Source organism: Equus caballus, chromosome 23 (assembly GCF_041296265.1).
Source record: "Equus caballus isolate H_3958 breed thoroughbred chromosome 23, TB-T2T, whole genome shotgun sequence".
Classification (NCBI taxonomy): domain Eukaryota; kingdom Metazoa; phylum Chordata; class Mammalia; order Perissodactyla; family Equidae; genus Equus; species Equus caballus.
Window position 1 is genome coordinate 63209699 of NC_091706.1, and position 16855 is coordinate 63226553.

At 37.9% G+C, this 16855-nt stretch overlaps 1 protein-coding gene and 1 non-coding gene across 10 annotated transcripts in view; both read right to left on the reverse strand.

Moving 5' to 3' along the window:
• UBAP2 (ubiquitin associated protein 2) overlaps positions 1–16855 on the reverse strand; it is a 120044-nt gene that overhangs the window by 22511 nt on the left and 80678 nt on the right. For 8 of the 9 annotated variants that reach the window (XM_023627472.2, XM_070248764.1, XM_070248763.1 and 5 more), the window contains 3 exons: positions 8347–8399; positions 4700–4767; positions 2266–2455 (listed from right to left, as the gene is read on the reverse strand). In XM_023627472.2, coding sequence (XP_023483240.2) covers positions 2266–2455; positions 4700–4767; positions 8347–8399 — 311 coding nt within the window. Of the gene's footprint in view, positions 1–2265; positions 2456–4699; positions 4768–8346; positions 8400–16855 lie in introns of those variants that run through there. The other variant, XM_070248770.1, reaches the window with a different exon arrangement.
• On the reverse strand, positions 2067–2149 carry LOC111770260 (small nucleolar RNA SNORD121A). Its single transcript, XR_002803419.1, has one exon. It is a non-coding gene; the product is annotated as a small nucleolar RNA SNORD121A (small nucleolar RNA).

A 16855-nucleotide genomic window follows, 5' to 3' on the forward strand; every position in this document is an offset into this window, starting at 1 on the left:
AAAGAATGTCACACCTCCCCTATCCGTCCTGTCAGGTCAGACATCAAGATCCAAAGAGAATGAAGGCTTATGACCAGAGTACACAATATACAGATCAACTGCATTTTTACATATCAAGATCATTCATATTTCTGAAAAGATAAGTTCTTTGTCAAAAATAACTTTTCAAAACCATCTAAAAGGTCAAAAACAGAAATGATTTGCATTCCCTAAGAGGCCACATCCAGAAAGTTGAAATAATTATTTCTGTTATCAATATCCAAAGGCATGGAGTATCTCCATTGTCCTAGGAAATCCAAATTCTCCACTGTGAGCAAAACTTTAGGTTGTGGGCAGCTGTCCCATGTCACTCATCGAATCCGCTCCTATCAGAACAACTGTGCTGACCTTACTAATCACGACTCCAGCATCTTTGCTCACACTGCCCACCAACGTTCTTATGTCGCTATGCATCCACCAAAACCTAGCTCAAGCCCTCGTGTTCAATGCAGGCTCCTTGGATGATGCTTCTCTTCTTCCTCTCTTTTCCTACATAATCTCTATCCTGCATCACCTAATTGTACCAAAGGCACTTTCCGTGTACGTTACAACACAGTGAAATCACCAAGACAACGACTACCGCCTTGCCCCAGGTAACATTTAGCACAGGGCTCCTCAATCCCACCTCCACATTTCAATCAACAGGGGCACTTTAAAAAATGTGTGTATCGGTACACATGCACATGTGTGCATGCACTCACATATACACAAACACACACGAGTGCTAGAACAATTAAAATTATTCTAACCCCAATCCCAAAGATTCTGACTTATTTGGCCTTGTATAGACTTTGGCATTATTTTCTTATTATTATCATCACTATTATGTTATTTACTATAGTTCCCCATTGATTATAAAAGTACAGTAGGGTTGAGAACCATGGCTCTAATATGCTAAATGAATAATTCATATTCCAGTTTCTCAAGGTGTTGTTCATAACAAAAGCAACACACCTAAACGTCACTGTAAAAAAAAAACAACTCACGTCCTACCTATCCTCTCAGTGGCCTGGGCGAGATTCCAGCAAGTCAGCAAGGACATTACATCAGTGTACCAACAGCGATGGAAAGGCAGAGGAGGAAAGGACACAGATGGTTCAATAAAAAGGCAGGGGTATCATTAGCCCCTCCCGAAACAGAGATGGCACCATGCCTTGGGCTGTCCCACTTGCAGCACTGATATACTCCCATATATGATCATCAATGACACTAAAACTGACAAATGCCCAAGCCAGTTATACTTGACATGATATGACTGTGCAGAGTAGAACACAGCAAGGAAAAATGTGCTTATTCGACTCTCCATTTTATTAGAGTACAGGTAAATGATTTTGAGTCAGGTAGGGGAAAAAATTGTATTATATTTATAAGAAATTCTGTTTCTCAACTGTAGATTTCAAGTAACACACAACAAAGAATGAACCAAAATAACTGTCACTAGTGAAAGCTGTGGATCTATGTTTACGGTCCTTCTGAAGTCCCCACTGCCCACTCAGAAGTGCCTGCAGTTAGGCAGCGGCTTCAGGTCCCCGTTCCACAGCTCCATTCTTTCATCTAAGGTCTAAGCTTCTACTGCCATCAGCCTATCTTCACATTCTTCACTAAGAGTTCCTGAAGTTCTTTCTGATGGGAGCTTAATTCTCATGGGATGTCAGAGTTGCAGATGCAGCAGCAAATGACAGTTTCAGTGAAAACACATCCAAATTTTAAAGACCTCTACTACATTGTGTGACATTTTAAGAAAAAGTACACTAATTTTACGGAACAAAACAAATAAAAATGCAAAAAATGTAAGCACCTAGGCAGACTTGGAAAGAACTGTTTTTGCATGATTTTAGCAAGCCAATACTGACCAACATTTGCATTTAAGTAAATTGGAAAAGAAATGAAAATTTTAACATTTTAAGTATAGAGACAGACTTTGAAACAAAATCCAAGAAAAAAAAGTTCATTATAAGAAGGACGCCTGACTGAGTGATTATGACGGAAAAGACTTCAACCAATCATAAAGAAATATTTTTATCTTCGTCCAGAAAACTCAGAGTAGTTGAATTCCACACGGAATCATCAGATATGTGCTTGGAAATTACCACATCATTGTCTTCTGGACTGAGATCTATTGTAGAAATTTTCTATTTAGAAAATTATAAGGCATGTGTCATTCTAGAATACATTTGCTCATGGGCACATTCCTTAAAACCCCGTACTGAAATAAAAGCGAGTTACCAGACTCTGAGGAGAATAGGAGTTGACAGCAGTGGAGCTGCCCGTCCCTGGTGCCATCTGACTGTTGTGCTGAGAATTTGTGAAGACAAGGGCTTGGCCAAAGCCCTGCTGTTGGGAAGTTTCAAAGGAGCTGACTTCTGAGGCTTCACTGGGAGGAACAGGCTTCTGGAGCAAGGCGACCAGGTCAATGCTAAGCAGACAAAAGGCAAATGAGGAGCGAGTCATAAGCAAATCTTACCAGCAAATGAATTTGAGAAGTGAAGCAATATAAAGTCAATTCTATCTAAGTGAGGAACACCTTTGGAAACTGGAGTTTAAGGAGCCAATAGGAGGGCAACAATCACCAAAAAAAGCATATGTGAAGCCACAAAGACTGAAGCAGGGCTATGCAGAGAAGGGAAAGGAAAAGGTGTGTATTTCCACAGAAATGGCACAATGACAAGTGATTTGAAAACCTGGAGGAACTGAGCAAACAAGCAATTTCCTGAAGTCTAGCTCATTTCCTTTAGAATATTTTGCCCCATTTATTATTTGGAACCAGTGTCTCTCAAACTTTCCTAAAGGGGAGTGAATTCTTATTTTTGGGGAATGAGGACAACAGCCTTACTTGACCATTCAAGCAGTTCCCCATTTACTGTAAGTTCTGCATTCCACCACATAATATACTTAGGGTTATATGAATCTCATATAATTTTCTCTCTTAAATATTCAGGGAAAAAAGGCACAAAATATTAACAAAGACTCTGTTAATTAGAACTCTGGTAATGTCCCCAAGAAAGACAGATAATCCAATTTGCAAACCATGGCCTGAAAACCTGAAAGCACGAGGAAGAAACGGTCCTCCAGACAGACACTACCTGACATGTGGGTGAGCTGCTTAACACTTCTCTACACGACCTGCGAGGCACAGCATTACCTAACACGCCAACGTGCTTCACGAAAGAGTTTCAAAGGGCCAGCTCCCAGTCAGCTCTCCTAACTCATACTCTCACCAGGCCAGTGAGGCAGATGTTGGGAGATCAAATAAGTCAAGATTCACTCCTGATACAGAGCGCAGTTGCCAGGTCTGAGCTCCTCTCCTTGTGCTCTACCATTCTCACTTTCCCATAACCAGGCTCTAGTCCCACACTAAGATTTCAGATCCTGAGGTAATGTTCTAGCTCATGATATCCCTACTCCAGGGATACAAATCCAGGGTAGTCATATTAGAAATGACCCATCTCAAAAGTTGACTACTACAAAAAACAGAGCAAGTTCTATTACAAAAGCTTGATAAGACTTATGCATGAAAAATACTACAGCGCTGTCTTCTGAAAAATAACTACTAGAAAAGTCCACTTAATATTTAAAAATAAAAAGAAAATGATTCTATCAAATTCACTGAGTAATCAATACAATGAAGAAGTTGTATCCTATTAACAAGAAATTCTGAGCAATTCACAAAACAATATACTGCAAGACATAAAACCTTTGATAGTTTTTATTTCTCATAATGGAGTCTTATAACCATCTCATTTAACACAAGATTGAGCATGCTAGGTTCAAAATTGCCTTCAATTCTCAGGTGTCATATCTATCAAGGCTTTTATCCTTTTAGATGACTGCATTTTGAAACCATAATCAAAGGTTTTTAGAGCTATTGTGATAACTAGGATGTAAATAAATGCTTTTCAATAATTCCGTTTTGTACACATTTTAACAATGTTTCTTTTACCCTCAAAAGCTCCTTCCTTTTCTGTGATCTATGAGACTAGTAGATAAAAACTAGTAGAGCTCATATGAAACAAAATCTAAATAAATGGTATCATATGAAGAAACCACAGGATATTTTGTATTGAGTTCATCTGTCAAAAAACAATGTTTACAAAAGTAAAAAAAGAACAACCATTAAATAGGTTTAACAGGGGCCGGCCTGGTGGTACAGTGGTTAAGTTCACACATTCCACTTCTCCGCGGCCCGGGGTTCACCGGTTCAGATCCCAGGTGCGGACACGGCACTGCTTGGCAAAAGCCATGCTGTGGTAGGCATCCCACGTATAAAGTAGGGGAATATGGGCATGGATGTTAGCTCAGGGCCAGTCTTCCTCAGCAAAAAAAAGACGAGGGTTGGCAGTAGTTAGCTCAGGGCTAACCTTCCTCAAAACAAAAAAAATAGGTTTAACATAATCTCTGCCACAAATGGTAACAAATCACCAACATAATTGCTATCTGAATTCATCAGTGGACCCAGTCAATTAGGAAATGATGGAGGCTCTGCCAGCTCAGCAGGTAGGTTAGGGATAAAATAAAGTCTTAGACAGAAAAGAGAAAAATAGAAACAGATTCAAGAAAAGGGTAAAGAACAGAAAGACATGCAAGAACCAAACACTTTTCCTGAGGCAAGAAATTTCAATTACGCTTTGAATAGCAAACAAAAGGTGGCAAACGTGTTTACCTTGGCCCAGGTGTGACAGGATTCTCCACTGGAACAGACGAGGCAGTGAAGACCTTTGTTTCAGAAAGCTGTATGGAAAGGATGAAAAAAATATTTTAATTTTATTCTATATAATAGCAAACCAAAAATGTAACAAATACCTGACAATTTTTAGTCACCAGTACTCTCATTATGGTTTACCCAAAACGTGGTCTAAAGGAAAAAAGAAACATACAAGTGATCAGGACAAGTAATTTTCTTTAGGTGAAGGTGATTCCAGACGGATAAGCCCACAACAACGATCTCACATCAGGGGAACAACACAGGGAAGCCAGGTAAGAGCAGGGTTGAAGTCCCAGTCTCACCACGCTATTATGAAACGTGAGAGCACCAGTAAAACCACCAATGTCAGCTTAACGCCAGAAAGCAGTAGGGAAGTTTGAAAAGGCAAAATAATTGATGCGTTCTTTCCCCAAAGACAGATGGCTTTAGTACTTCACATTAGTAATTTATATTTTCATGGTTTTAGGTCTTCACGTCAGTAATTTATATTTTCATGGTTTTAGTACTTCACATTAGTAATTTATATTTCTTTTTTTATTAAGTCATAGGGTTCCTTGCTGTTTCTATAAAAATAATTTTACTGAGGTGTAACACATACAATAACTGCAAATATTCAAACTGAATGAGTTTTGTCATATGCATACTCTCATACAACCATCACCAACTCAAGTATTACTCCAAAAGTTTGCTCCTGTCCCTGCGTGATCAATCCCTCCCACCACTCACCTTCTCCCCAGGCAACCACTAAGGTGCTTTCTGTCACTATAGATAAGGGTGTATTTTCTAGAATTTTAAGTGGGATAAAAAAATACGCAATGTTTTCTGTCTGGCTTCTTTCATTCACCATAATTATTATGAGATTCATGCGTATTGTTTTAATGCACTTTTAAGGCACACAGGACAAAATTTTTTTTTTTTGAGGAAGATTAGCCCTGAGCTAACTACTGCCAATCCTTCTCTTTTTGCTGAGGAAGACTGGCCCTGAGCGAACATCCATGCCCATCTTCCTCTACTTTATACGTGGGACACCTACCACAGCATGGCTTTTGCCAAGCAGTGCCATGTCCACACCCGGGATCTGAACCGGTGCTGAGAAGCGGAACGTGTGAACTTAACCACTGGTCCACCGGGCCAGCCCCAGGACAAAACTTTTTGAAACCTCAAATGAGATTAATGAAAGGTAGGCTCTTTTTATGTTTTCAAAGCAGGGCATGGGCTTGTAAAGGCTGATAAATGTTGATCTAAAGAGAGAATATGAGAAACTAACAAAAATGCTATTTAAAGACTGCTATAATTCTTAGCAACTTTAAATGTCTCATAACTCTGAAACACTGTATAAAATCAGACTTCCTCAGACATTAATATTCAGACGGGGCAGAGCACACAGCAGGTGTTCATCTTCTGTTAAAACAAACAGTGCTGAACTGACAACTGATTCAACAAGCAGGGCTTATGCTGCACCCTGTTCCAAGGTAGTATCTTAAGAGACCCAAGGAACCCATTTTTGCCTTAAAGAAGCTTACAAATTAAATAGAGTTAAGACAAAGAGAGAAGCAATAAAGAGTAATTCTACGAGAAGCAATGATAGAATAGATCTAAAGCCTTAAAAATATTAGTAAGTTCAAGGGAAGTAAGAACCACATTAATCAGTGGACACCCTGTGTGAAGGCTGAACTGTTTCCTACTTCTGTCTTTTTTTAAAAAATGGGCAAGAGGGGTAAAAGTTGAGAAGGTATTATTCTAAGCTTTACAAGGAATTTTAGGATTTGCATTTTAGAGTACTCACCTTTCAATCACCATTACTTTGTAACATCTCAGAAAACTTAAAAAATTTTTTGATAATTCCTGAGAAAAGATGTCCAAATTCCCTATGATACTACCTTTCAGTAATTATAAATTACATTGTGATGCAATGTGGCCTTTACAGCAGAACATTACTATCTCTGTGTGTGTATACTGTACTGCTGGTTAGCAGACTTCCATCATAAGACCTCATCTGACCCAGAGAAAAACCCCATGAGTTAGGCATGACAGTTATGATATTCATTACATAGATGAAGGACAGGGGGCTCAGAAAGGAAAGATGCCTCGTCCCAGGTCAACAGGGCAACCCAGTTAGAATCCGAATACAGGCCTTTTGCCTTCCGATCCCCTGCTGATTTTTTAACCTGTCTGCTGCACCAAACAGGCAAAGAAGTAGAGCTTTTAGCCCTAGAATCTTTCTCTTCTCCAAAGTCTTACCAAAGATTCTAGTAACACAAAACACTTCAAAGTAAATGGCTCTGTTTGAAATAAGGTAAAGTGTCCATAGGCTGCTCGCTGATTTCACACTATCACCAGTACCCATCCCTCCACTGATTCAAATAACCACCCATCTAGTCCAGCTTCCTATTACAGGTAACAGAAAACCGGGTAACATCACACCCCCAGGACTTGTGCTCAGTGTGTGGCAGAAATGAAAATATACCCTAAATCTCCCAAATCCCAATCAAATTAGCTTATCGGTTCTCCTTCCTCACATCCGCCCCAGCTCACTCCATAACGAGCCAGATATAATACTGCTAAAGAAGGAAGGATGCATAAGTGCAGTTAAAAAAACAAACAAACTTGTGAGTACAAGATGGGAGAAAGGGGAAAAAAATCTCAAAAAAAAAATATCAAAAGTCTGGGTCACTTCATGTGATTTTGAAGGTCAAAACTTGCAATCCCTTTATTCTTTCCCCCTTAGTGTCTGCTGAAATTCCCTATCATGCACATACTTCTATTCTGGGTCTTGAGAGCCAAACAGAAAAACAGTGTAAAACATGGTATAGGACTAGTACAGTTACTTTTTCTTTTTCATTATTTAAGTTAAATACTTTTTATCAAAGAATATCTTATGCTGAACCCAGAACTTACAGATTGACATTACCCAGAAGCTATTGCAGTACACTCAAAAATGTCTGTGGAATAATGAATACAAAAAGAACCAGCCTAGCTGAAAGGGGAAGGGGTTGGACCTAGAACCAGAATGACTTATTCAAGCGAGTCCAAAACAAAGACTCTCTCCTTTAATAAAAACATTATAAAGAATAATTAATGGTTCATAGGTCAGGGCAGTAGCATCTGCTGGTTATCAGGCCAAAGAAAACAAAGATAAGCTAAAAAATGATTTTAGTCCTATTTAACATCAGGTCATTTAAATTAATTTATTTTTTTGGTGAGGAAGATTGTCCCTGAGCTAACATCTATGCCAACCTTCCTCCATTTTGCATGTGGGAGGCTGCCACAGCATGGCTTGATGAGTCATGTGTAGGTCTGCGCCCAGAATCCAAACCCATGAACCCTGGGCCACCAAAGTGGAGCACACAAACTTAATTAACACCTACACCACCAGGCCAGACCCTACATCTGGTCATTTTTAAGTAGACGCTTTAAAACCAAGTTTCTTAAGAATTTCAAAACACGAACTTCCTTCTGAGAAGCATCTGCTAAAAAAACATGGTAATCATAGATGTCTGAAAAGGAGCCAAGAACAGGCATGAGTCTCGGGCTTTCTTCAAAGCACACGTGCCCCCACCAGGAACCAGAAGGAAGAGGAGTCTGATCCGACGCTCGACACCTACATCTTCAGTCCAGTCTTCTGTTGTCCACTCTTCCGCAGAATTCTTCCAGGCCCCTGTGGAGAATAACAACCACCACAGTTTACACCACAAAGTCAAACATCGTCTTATTCCAAAGGATTCTCTGGAGTGTACGACACAAGACACATCACATGCTTCATTGGCAATTTAGTTTGTAATTCAAGAAATATGAGGCTGTTAATCTATTCTCAATAAAATTGGTGACATTTTCAAATGCAACTTGGCTAAGTACTATCCACATAAATTCAAAGCAACGCCTCAAACAGAGTTTGCTTCAATCTAGATCATATCCAAACAATTCTAGCTTGAGTAAGAAAGTATGGGCATAGCACAAATAGACATATTTAACAATGAGATCATTCCTTATGACATACAGAATTTAAAACAAAACAAAATTCAATAAAAGGCAGGTCTGCCTTGGATCCTATTTCAGGTGGATTACTGAATTACAAAATTTAGAGAAGAATCCTTCTTATAAGATATTAGCTCCACTATATGGCTTCCTAATAGGTCTCCAGGAAAACTGAAGCTCAGTCCTACTCATATAAAGTCTGGTGCTGTGACTCAGGATGAGCAGGTACAGAGGATGCGCTCAAACAGTCCCCACAGAACACTCACTCATAAAACAATTACGTGCTTTAGAGAAAAGCACTGGTACTCAAAAATGCTGACATTAGTACTTAGAGATCCTGCATAAGTATAGGCTCACTATTTTAAAGCATATATGCATACACATACCCAGAGAAAATGGTTTTAAAAGGACATATACCAAGATATTAACTATAACCACCCTCAGGAAGTTAGATTGTGAATGTTTTTGTTCCTTCAACAGGAAGAAATGAGTTGATCATCTGACCTACAATGAGCTTTCTGTGTGGGGAGGAGAAAGGGAGAAAAAGGAGGGGCACACTCCTGAGAAAAAAAGGCAGGTGACCAGATCTCACTCCCTTGGAATCATGTCAATAATCTAATAACCAACCACCTCATAAATAAATTGATGGTGTTACCTAAGAAAAGAGTCCCTCTTCATGGAATGCTTCCAACAGGATGTCCCTAATTTAGGATGGGTTCTGGCAAACAAACATAGAATCTATAGATTTATGGAACATGGCTCCCTATAAAATACCACATAAGATATGATATTATATGGGTATAAAAGGGAGATGTTTCAAACCCAAAAGCATTCCCTGCTTTGTGAGAAATCTATGCACATCACCTGGAGACCTCAGCTATTACTGTGGGTCACAGGGCACGTGTGTTGCAGGAAGGAGGGTCTTGGCTAGAGGTACTCTCTGCTCTTCTGTGCCTCTCAACTGCCTGTATCCTTGAAATAATAGTAAAGTTTGATAAAGATTTCAAAATTTGAACTGACAATCTGGTATTTTGTATTGGCTCCCTCACCATATGCTTAAATCGTTTCCATAATTTCTCCGGAAGTCATAAAACAAATAGGAATTTATGTTCCCCCAAAACATCTCTTTGAATTAAAATATTTTCTTAAAGAAAAACAGAAGTAATAATTTAAGTGAAAAAACACAAGGCACAATTAGTCCCAGGTGGAAATCAGTACTGGAACCTTGTTCTCCAGACCCCTGCACAGGCCTCTTGGAGAGAACACTGAACACAAAACTAAATCAGTCTAAGGCAAGCAAGCCACCTACCCGTCACTCCTACCTTCCTTCTACAATGCGACTTTAAGTACTAATACACAGTCTTTTAATATATTTCCTTCCAGACTTTTCTCTAAGTACATGTATAATTTTAAAAGCTCACACTGGACTAATTTCAAAGATGGCCAGTACATAATGTTCTTGATGCCACCTCCATCCATCCGACCCTATGCTCATACTCTTAAACTCATCATAGGAGACAGTACTCTAATTAAAGGATTGACAAATTCTACTTTACAAAAGCTGAGGCTCGACCTAAGCAGTTTTAGGATAATTAAGAAATAGAAAACAATTTCAAAGTCTCAAAAATTTTCACTTTTGAGGCATCTAAGATTATAACAGAAACAATTTATGGTGGCATTTTCCTCAGGAACCCTTCATCATCAATCATCAACCAACCAATACTAGGTTAAAAGCCTACACGTTAAGCACAATGCTAAGTACCTAAGTCATATCTCATTGGGAAGAGAATTAAAATCTTTGTGAGTCATGAAAAGATGCTCATCATCACTAATCATCAGGGAAATGCAAATCAAAACTACACTAAGATATCACCTTACACCTATTAGAATGGCAAAAATATCCAAAACCAAGAGTGACAAATGTTGGAGAGGCTGTGGAGAAAAGGGAACCCTCACACACTGTTGGTGGGAATGCAAACTGGTGCAGCCACTATGGAAAACAGTATGGAGATTCCTCAAAAAGTTAAGAATAGAAATACCTTATGATCCAGCCACCCCACTACTGGGTATCTATCCTAAGAACCTGAAATCAGCAATTCCAAAAGTCCCATGCACCCCTATGTTCATCGCAGCATTATTCACGATAGCCAAGTCATGGAACCAACCTAAGTGCCCAGCAACTGATGATTGGATAAAGAAGATATGGTGTGTGTGTGTGTGTGTATATATATATATATATATATATATAGTGGAACACTACTCAGCCATAAAAAAGGACAAAGTCATCCGATTCACAACAACATGGATAGACCTTGAGGGTATTATGTTGAGTGAAATAAGCCAGGCAGAGAAAGATGAACTCTGTATGATTCCACTCATAGGTGGTAGTTAACATATAGACAAACAGAACTGATCGGTAGTTACCAGGGGAAGGGGGTTGGGGGGTGGGCACTAGGGGTGAAGTGGTGTACTACAACATGACTAATAATGATGTACAACTGTAATGTCACAAGGTTGTTAACTATCATAATCTTAATAAAAAAAATCTTTGTGAGTGATCAAGGTAGTATATTATTGAATAATAAATTACATGAAGCTGATTAATACATTAAAAATTGGAGGATGGCTAAATTAATGAAAGCTAGAATGGTAAGAGAAAATTTATGGGGAAGATGGAGCACAGTAAAAATTTGAAGACTGGAAAAGACCTGAACAGACAGATCTATAAAGAAGGGATATTCTAGGGGAGAAAACTATAATGAGGCATTACAAAAACCTACAAAAAAAATATTAAAAGTATCCTAAAGTTTAAAACAAACTTTTTTCCAAAAATTTTTAAGTTGTGGCTAAACACTCCTAACATAAAATTTACTATCTTCATCATTTTTAAGTGTACAATTCAGTGGTACTAAGTCAGAACATACTTTCTTATGCATGATATGTAAAGAGACCAGCCTACCACCACTTAGAGAACTATGAAAATAATTAAAATGCAAACTTAGACATGCAGAAGAGGGTGAGAATCTGAGAAGGCAGGCAGAAAACACATGTAGTCATAAGCAGAAGAGCAACATGGCACAGTGGTATACATGGTACAGGCAGTAGAGGGGAAGCCCCATGTCAGCAGCCAGGGCCAAGTGGTTGCATTAACCTACCCTAGATACACAGACTGTAAAAAATCCAGACATTAGATACAGAAGAACATAGGATCAGGTCCTAACTCTATTTTGAAATATCAAAATTTTACAGTAAGAATTTGCTCCCCATTCTAGACCTATAGACCTATACCTCAAACATATGGTAAAATGTCAATGACATTTATTTATTTTCAGCTTAAAACAATAAATTTCAGATGTGTGCTTTATGTTCAGTTTAAGTTGATGTTAGCCCTCTATCAAGAGCACACATAAGGCAGCCACGTAGGAAAAAGGAAAACGATGATGCAAAACTCTGTGGTGCCTTGAGGGCCGTTCTGTAAAACACTTCCATAATCAAAAGCTGATAATTATTTCATCAAGTAGTTGTAAAAACATAGATTACAAACATTTATCTGATGAATTTTATTAGCTAGCCTTGATAAAAATGGAAGATATTGTAAGCATTTTATAAGATTCTTAACTAAGGACGTTTTTCAAATAAAACAGTCATACCTTTGGGTCCATAAGAATTTTTGTCTGGCAGATCCTGATGTACATTTTGAGCATTTGATGCCAGTTCTGCAGACCCATGTAAAATGGGAAGGTTTTAACATATCAGAACAGTTAACGTACTCATCAGAAGACAAACTGGCCAGCACATTCAACAGAGGAAGGAAAGCACCACCGCTAAGCAGATGCTGTGCACCCAAGGAGAGGGGACTTACTGTAACCCATGCTGCGACAGGCCACCGGGACTCAACAACACAGTAGTATGAGCCAGCTGGCCCTTGAACACTCAGTTTGCATCATCTACGCATGTTCTCACTCCCACGTTCACCAAGCTCCCTTCCCACTTGTGAAAGAGAGCATTCCAATCCGTTTAATAGGTTACACCTATTTTTTTGTAAACTTATAAATCAGCATTCTGACTATCCTCCAGTTTTTCCTATTTTGGTTAATGTGAGTCTGCCTCTAAGGAATGAATTTGATTATCATACTGTCAAAGTCAGGTTTCTGAGCCTATAAGGCTGAGAGCTGGACTCAGAACTCTGTGTTAAGGACAATACCATTCTGTGATGCCTCTAAAAAACTGCCAGCACCCATCAGCTGACCACATCCTTTTAACTGTATTTCAGCATCAAACACATTTTGCTTAGCTAAATCTTTTTCAGCAAAGAATCTGCTACTATAAATTATATTGAGCGGAAGGAAGGGGAGGAGAGAGAGGAGACAGAAGAGGAGAGAAGAGGAGGGAATGAGAAAAAAGAAAAATAGCAATTAATTGACTAACTCAACATTCTGTTTCAACACTTGATTTAAAAATCAGTGGAGATTATGAATAAAGCTGCTATAAACATCACATGCAGGTTTTTGTGTGGACATGTTTTCATTACCCTTCAATAAAAAACTAGTGTTGGGATTGTCAGATTTGATGGTAAAGGTATGCTTTCACACCAGCAATGTATGAGCTCAAGTCATTCCACCATCTTCACTAACACTTGGTACTGTCAGTTCTTTCTCAAAGCCATTTTAATGGATGAATGGTGGTAATCTGCTGTGGTTTTCACTTCTATTTCCCCAGGGATAGTGAGCATGTTTTTGTGTGCTTATTTGCCATCATATATTTTCCTTTGTAAGGCCTCTGTTCAAATCTTTTGCACATTTTTTATTAACTTTTTATTTTGAAATAATTATAGATTCACAAGTTACCCTTCACCCAGTCTCCCCAGATAATTACATCTCACCTAACTACAGTATAATACAGTGGCCAAATAACTGGCATAGACACAATGTATGTCTATAGTTCTATGTCCTTTTATTTTTATTGTGGTAAAATACACATTACATAAAATTTACCATGTTAACCCTTTGTAAGTGTAGAATTCACTGGCATTAAGTACATTCACAATGTTGTACAACTACCACCGCTACCTATTTCCACAACGTTTTCAGGTTTTTGCTAATTTTTAATTGCTCATTTCATTCGGTTGTTTGCTTTCTTATTATTGAGTTGTGAGAGTTCTTTATATATTCTGTATACAAGCCCCTTTTCAAACAGGGGACTTATAAATGTTTCCTCCTAAACTATGCCTATCCTCTCGTTCAATTCTATTCTGAATAATCAAGTTTTTCTTTTATGACTCTTGCTTATTGTGTCTTATATAAGAAATCTTATCCTAATCCAAGGTGGTGAGGATCTGCCCCTGTATTTCCTTTAAAACTTGTGCTTTCAGGTTTCACATTTTGAGCTATTATCCACTTATAGTTATTTCTTTGTATCCAGTATAATGGATGGCATTGAACTACCTTGGAACCTTGATCAAAATCAAGTAGCCAAAAATCTGTGGGCTTACCTGCTATCATATGGTTGATCTCTCTCTATGCTCTTGCCAGTTTCTCAGTCTTGATTAGCATAGCTGTAGAGTAAGTTCTTGAAATCAAGCAGTGTGAGTCTTTGGACTTTGCTGTTCTTTTTCAAAACTGTTTGGGCTATGCTAGTTCCTATACTTTTCTATAAAAACTTTAGAATCAAGTTTTCAATTCACACAAAAATCTGCTGGAAATTGTACTGGACTAACACATCAATCTGGGGAGAAGTGACATTTCCATAATATCGAGTCTTCCGATTCATAAACAATGAATATCTCCCGCCTTTTTGGGGTCTTGATTTTTTTCATCAAGTTGCATAATTTTTAACATACAAGTCTTGTATATACTTTGTCAGATCTATGCCTAAGTAGTTCATGTTTTTGTACTACTATAAATGGTACTGGGTTGTGTTTTGTGTCTTCTTTTATTCTATTTTGCAGTTATTCATTGCTAGTATAGAAACACAGTGTCTTGATTTTAGTGGTAGTTACACGACTATAAGCATGTTAGAATTCACTCACTTAAATCTCTTCAAAAGGGTAAATACTCTTGTATACAAATATATCTCAACAAACCTGACTTTTTAAAACATCTGTGGGCAGTGGGGAAAAATTTTCAAGTAGTGGACTACCATGGATTAATAAGTTCAAAGAGCAAGTCAGTAAAAACTAACCTTCACAATAGTGAAACTTGAAATACATAAAAATGGTATATCCTTTATTATTTCTTCTTGAATCTCTCAATTTTACATTTTAATATAAGACTTTATATTTTAAATTTCCATAGGCAGAAGGCTTATCTTACGTATCATTAGACTTCTTCCTAGGCATTTGGTGGTGGTGGAGTTTTTTTTAAAGATCGGTAGCTGAGCTAACATCTGGTGCCAATCCTTTTTTTTTTCCCCCTTCTTCTTCTCCCCAAAGTCCCCCTACATAGTTGTATATTCTCGTTGTAGGTCCTGCGGGTTGTGCTAAGCAGGACGCCACCTCAGCATAGCTTGATGAGCAGTGCCATGTCCGTGCCCAGGACCCAAACTGGTGAAACCCTGGGCCGCCCGCCGAAGCAGAGCACACGAACTTCACCACTCAGCCATGGGGCCGGCCCCTGCATTTGGTGTTTTTTGAGGATACTAATTTTTTTTTCCATTTTCTCTGTTCATGGTTTATAGAAATATATCTGTTAATTAACATTTTTGTAAAGTTTTCAGCGCTTGGTTATTTAAAGAAAATTGAACTAAAATACATTTATAAAGTGAAAAAAAAGAAAAATATATCTGTTTATTGAACTTCTAACACCTTTTAAAACTCCATTATTAATTTTCATAATTTATCTATAGTTCTTTTATATCATTGCCAGAAATGACAAGTTGTTTTTCCCTGTTTCCAACCTTTCTGATTTTTCTTTTTAATTCTTTACAGCAATGGTTAGTACCTCTGGTACAGTGGTGAATAGAAACAGTCAGAGTAAGTCCCTTATCTCGTTCCACAGGAAAAACCTTCAACACATCGCCACTAACTGAAATGTTTGCTGTGGTTTTGTAGATATCCTTTATCTAATTAAGGAAATTTCTTTATATTCTGGATTTGCCAGTTTTAAAAAAAATCAGGAATGGATGTTGGGTATTGTCAAATGTGTTTCCATATTGAAATGATATGACCTCTCTCCTTTATTCTGTTAAATGGATGAATAATACTCATTTTTGTTATTGAGATATAAATCACATAGCATAAAATCCACCCTTTGAAAGTATGGGGTTGAGTAGTTTTTACTGTATTCACAAGTTGCGCAACAGTCACCACTATTCCAGAATATTTTCATCCGTCCAAAAGGAAATCTTGAACCCATTAGTAGTCACTTCTCATCTTTCCCAAACGTTCCCAACTCTTGGCAACCACCAATGTACTTTCTGTCTCTATGTATTTGCCTTATCTGGACATTTCATATAAATGAAATTATTCAATATCTAATATGTGGTCCTTTATGATTGGCCTCTTTCACTCAGCATGATGTTCTCAAGGTTCATGCATGTTGCAGCATGTATCAGCACTGCAATCCTTGTTATGGCAGAATGAATACTCCACGGTGTGAGTGATTTACCACATTTTATTTATCCATTCATGCACTGAAAGACATACGGTTTGTTTCCAATTTTTGGTTATTATGAATTATACTTCTATGAACATTCGTGTACAAGATTTTATGTGAACCTCTATCTTCCATTCTCTTAGATACACAACTAGGAGTTGATTGATTTTTAAATGTTAAACAAACTTTAATACCAAGTATAAATTTAACATGACCAGGATGTATTATCCTTTGTCTGCCTTACTGAATTGTTTTCCAATATTTTGGCTTAAGATTTTTACATCTGTGTTGAAGAGTGAGATTAATCTATAATTTCAAATGTTAGCACAAAATTTATTGACCTAAAGTATCTTATGATCTTTTTTTTTAATTTGTACTAATTTACACTCATATTAACTGCATCCGAGAGGATTTTTTTTTAAGATTTTATTTTTCCTTTTTCTCCCCAAAGCCCCCCAATACATAGTTGTATATTTTTAGTTGTGGGTCCTTCTACATGTGGCATGTGGGATGCCTCTTTAGCATGGTCTGACAAGTGGTGCCATGT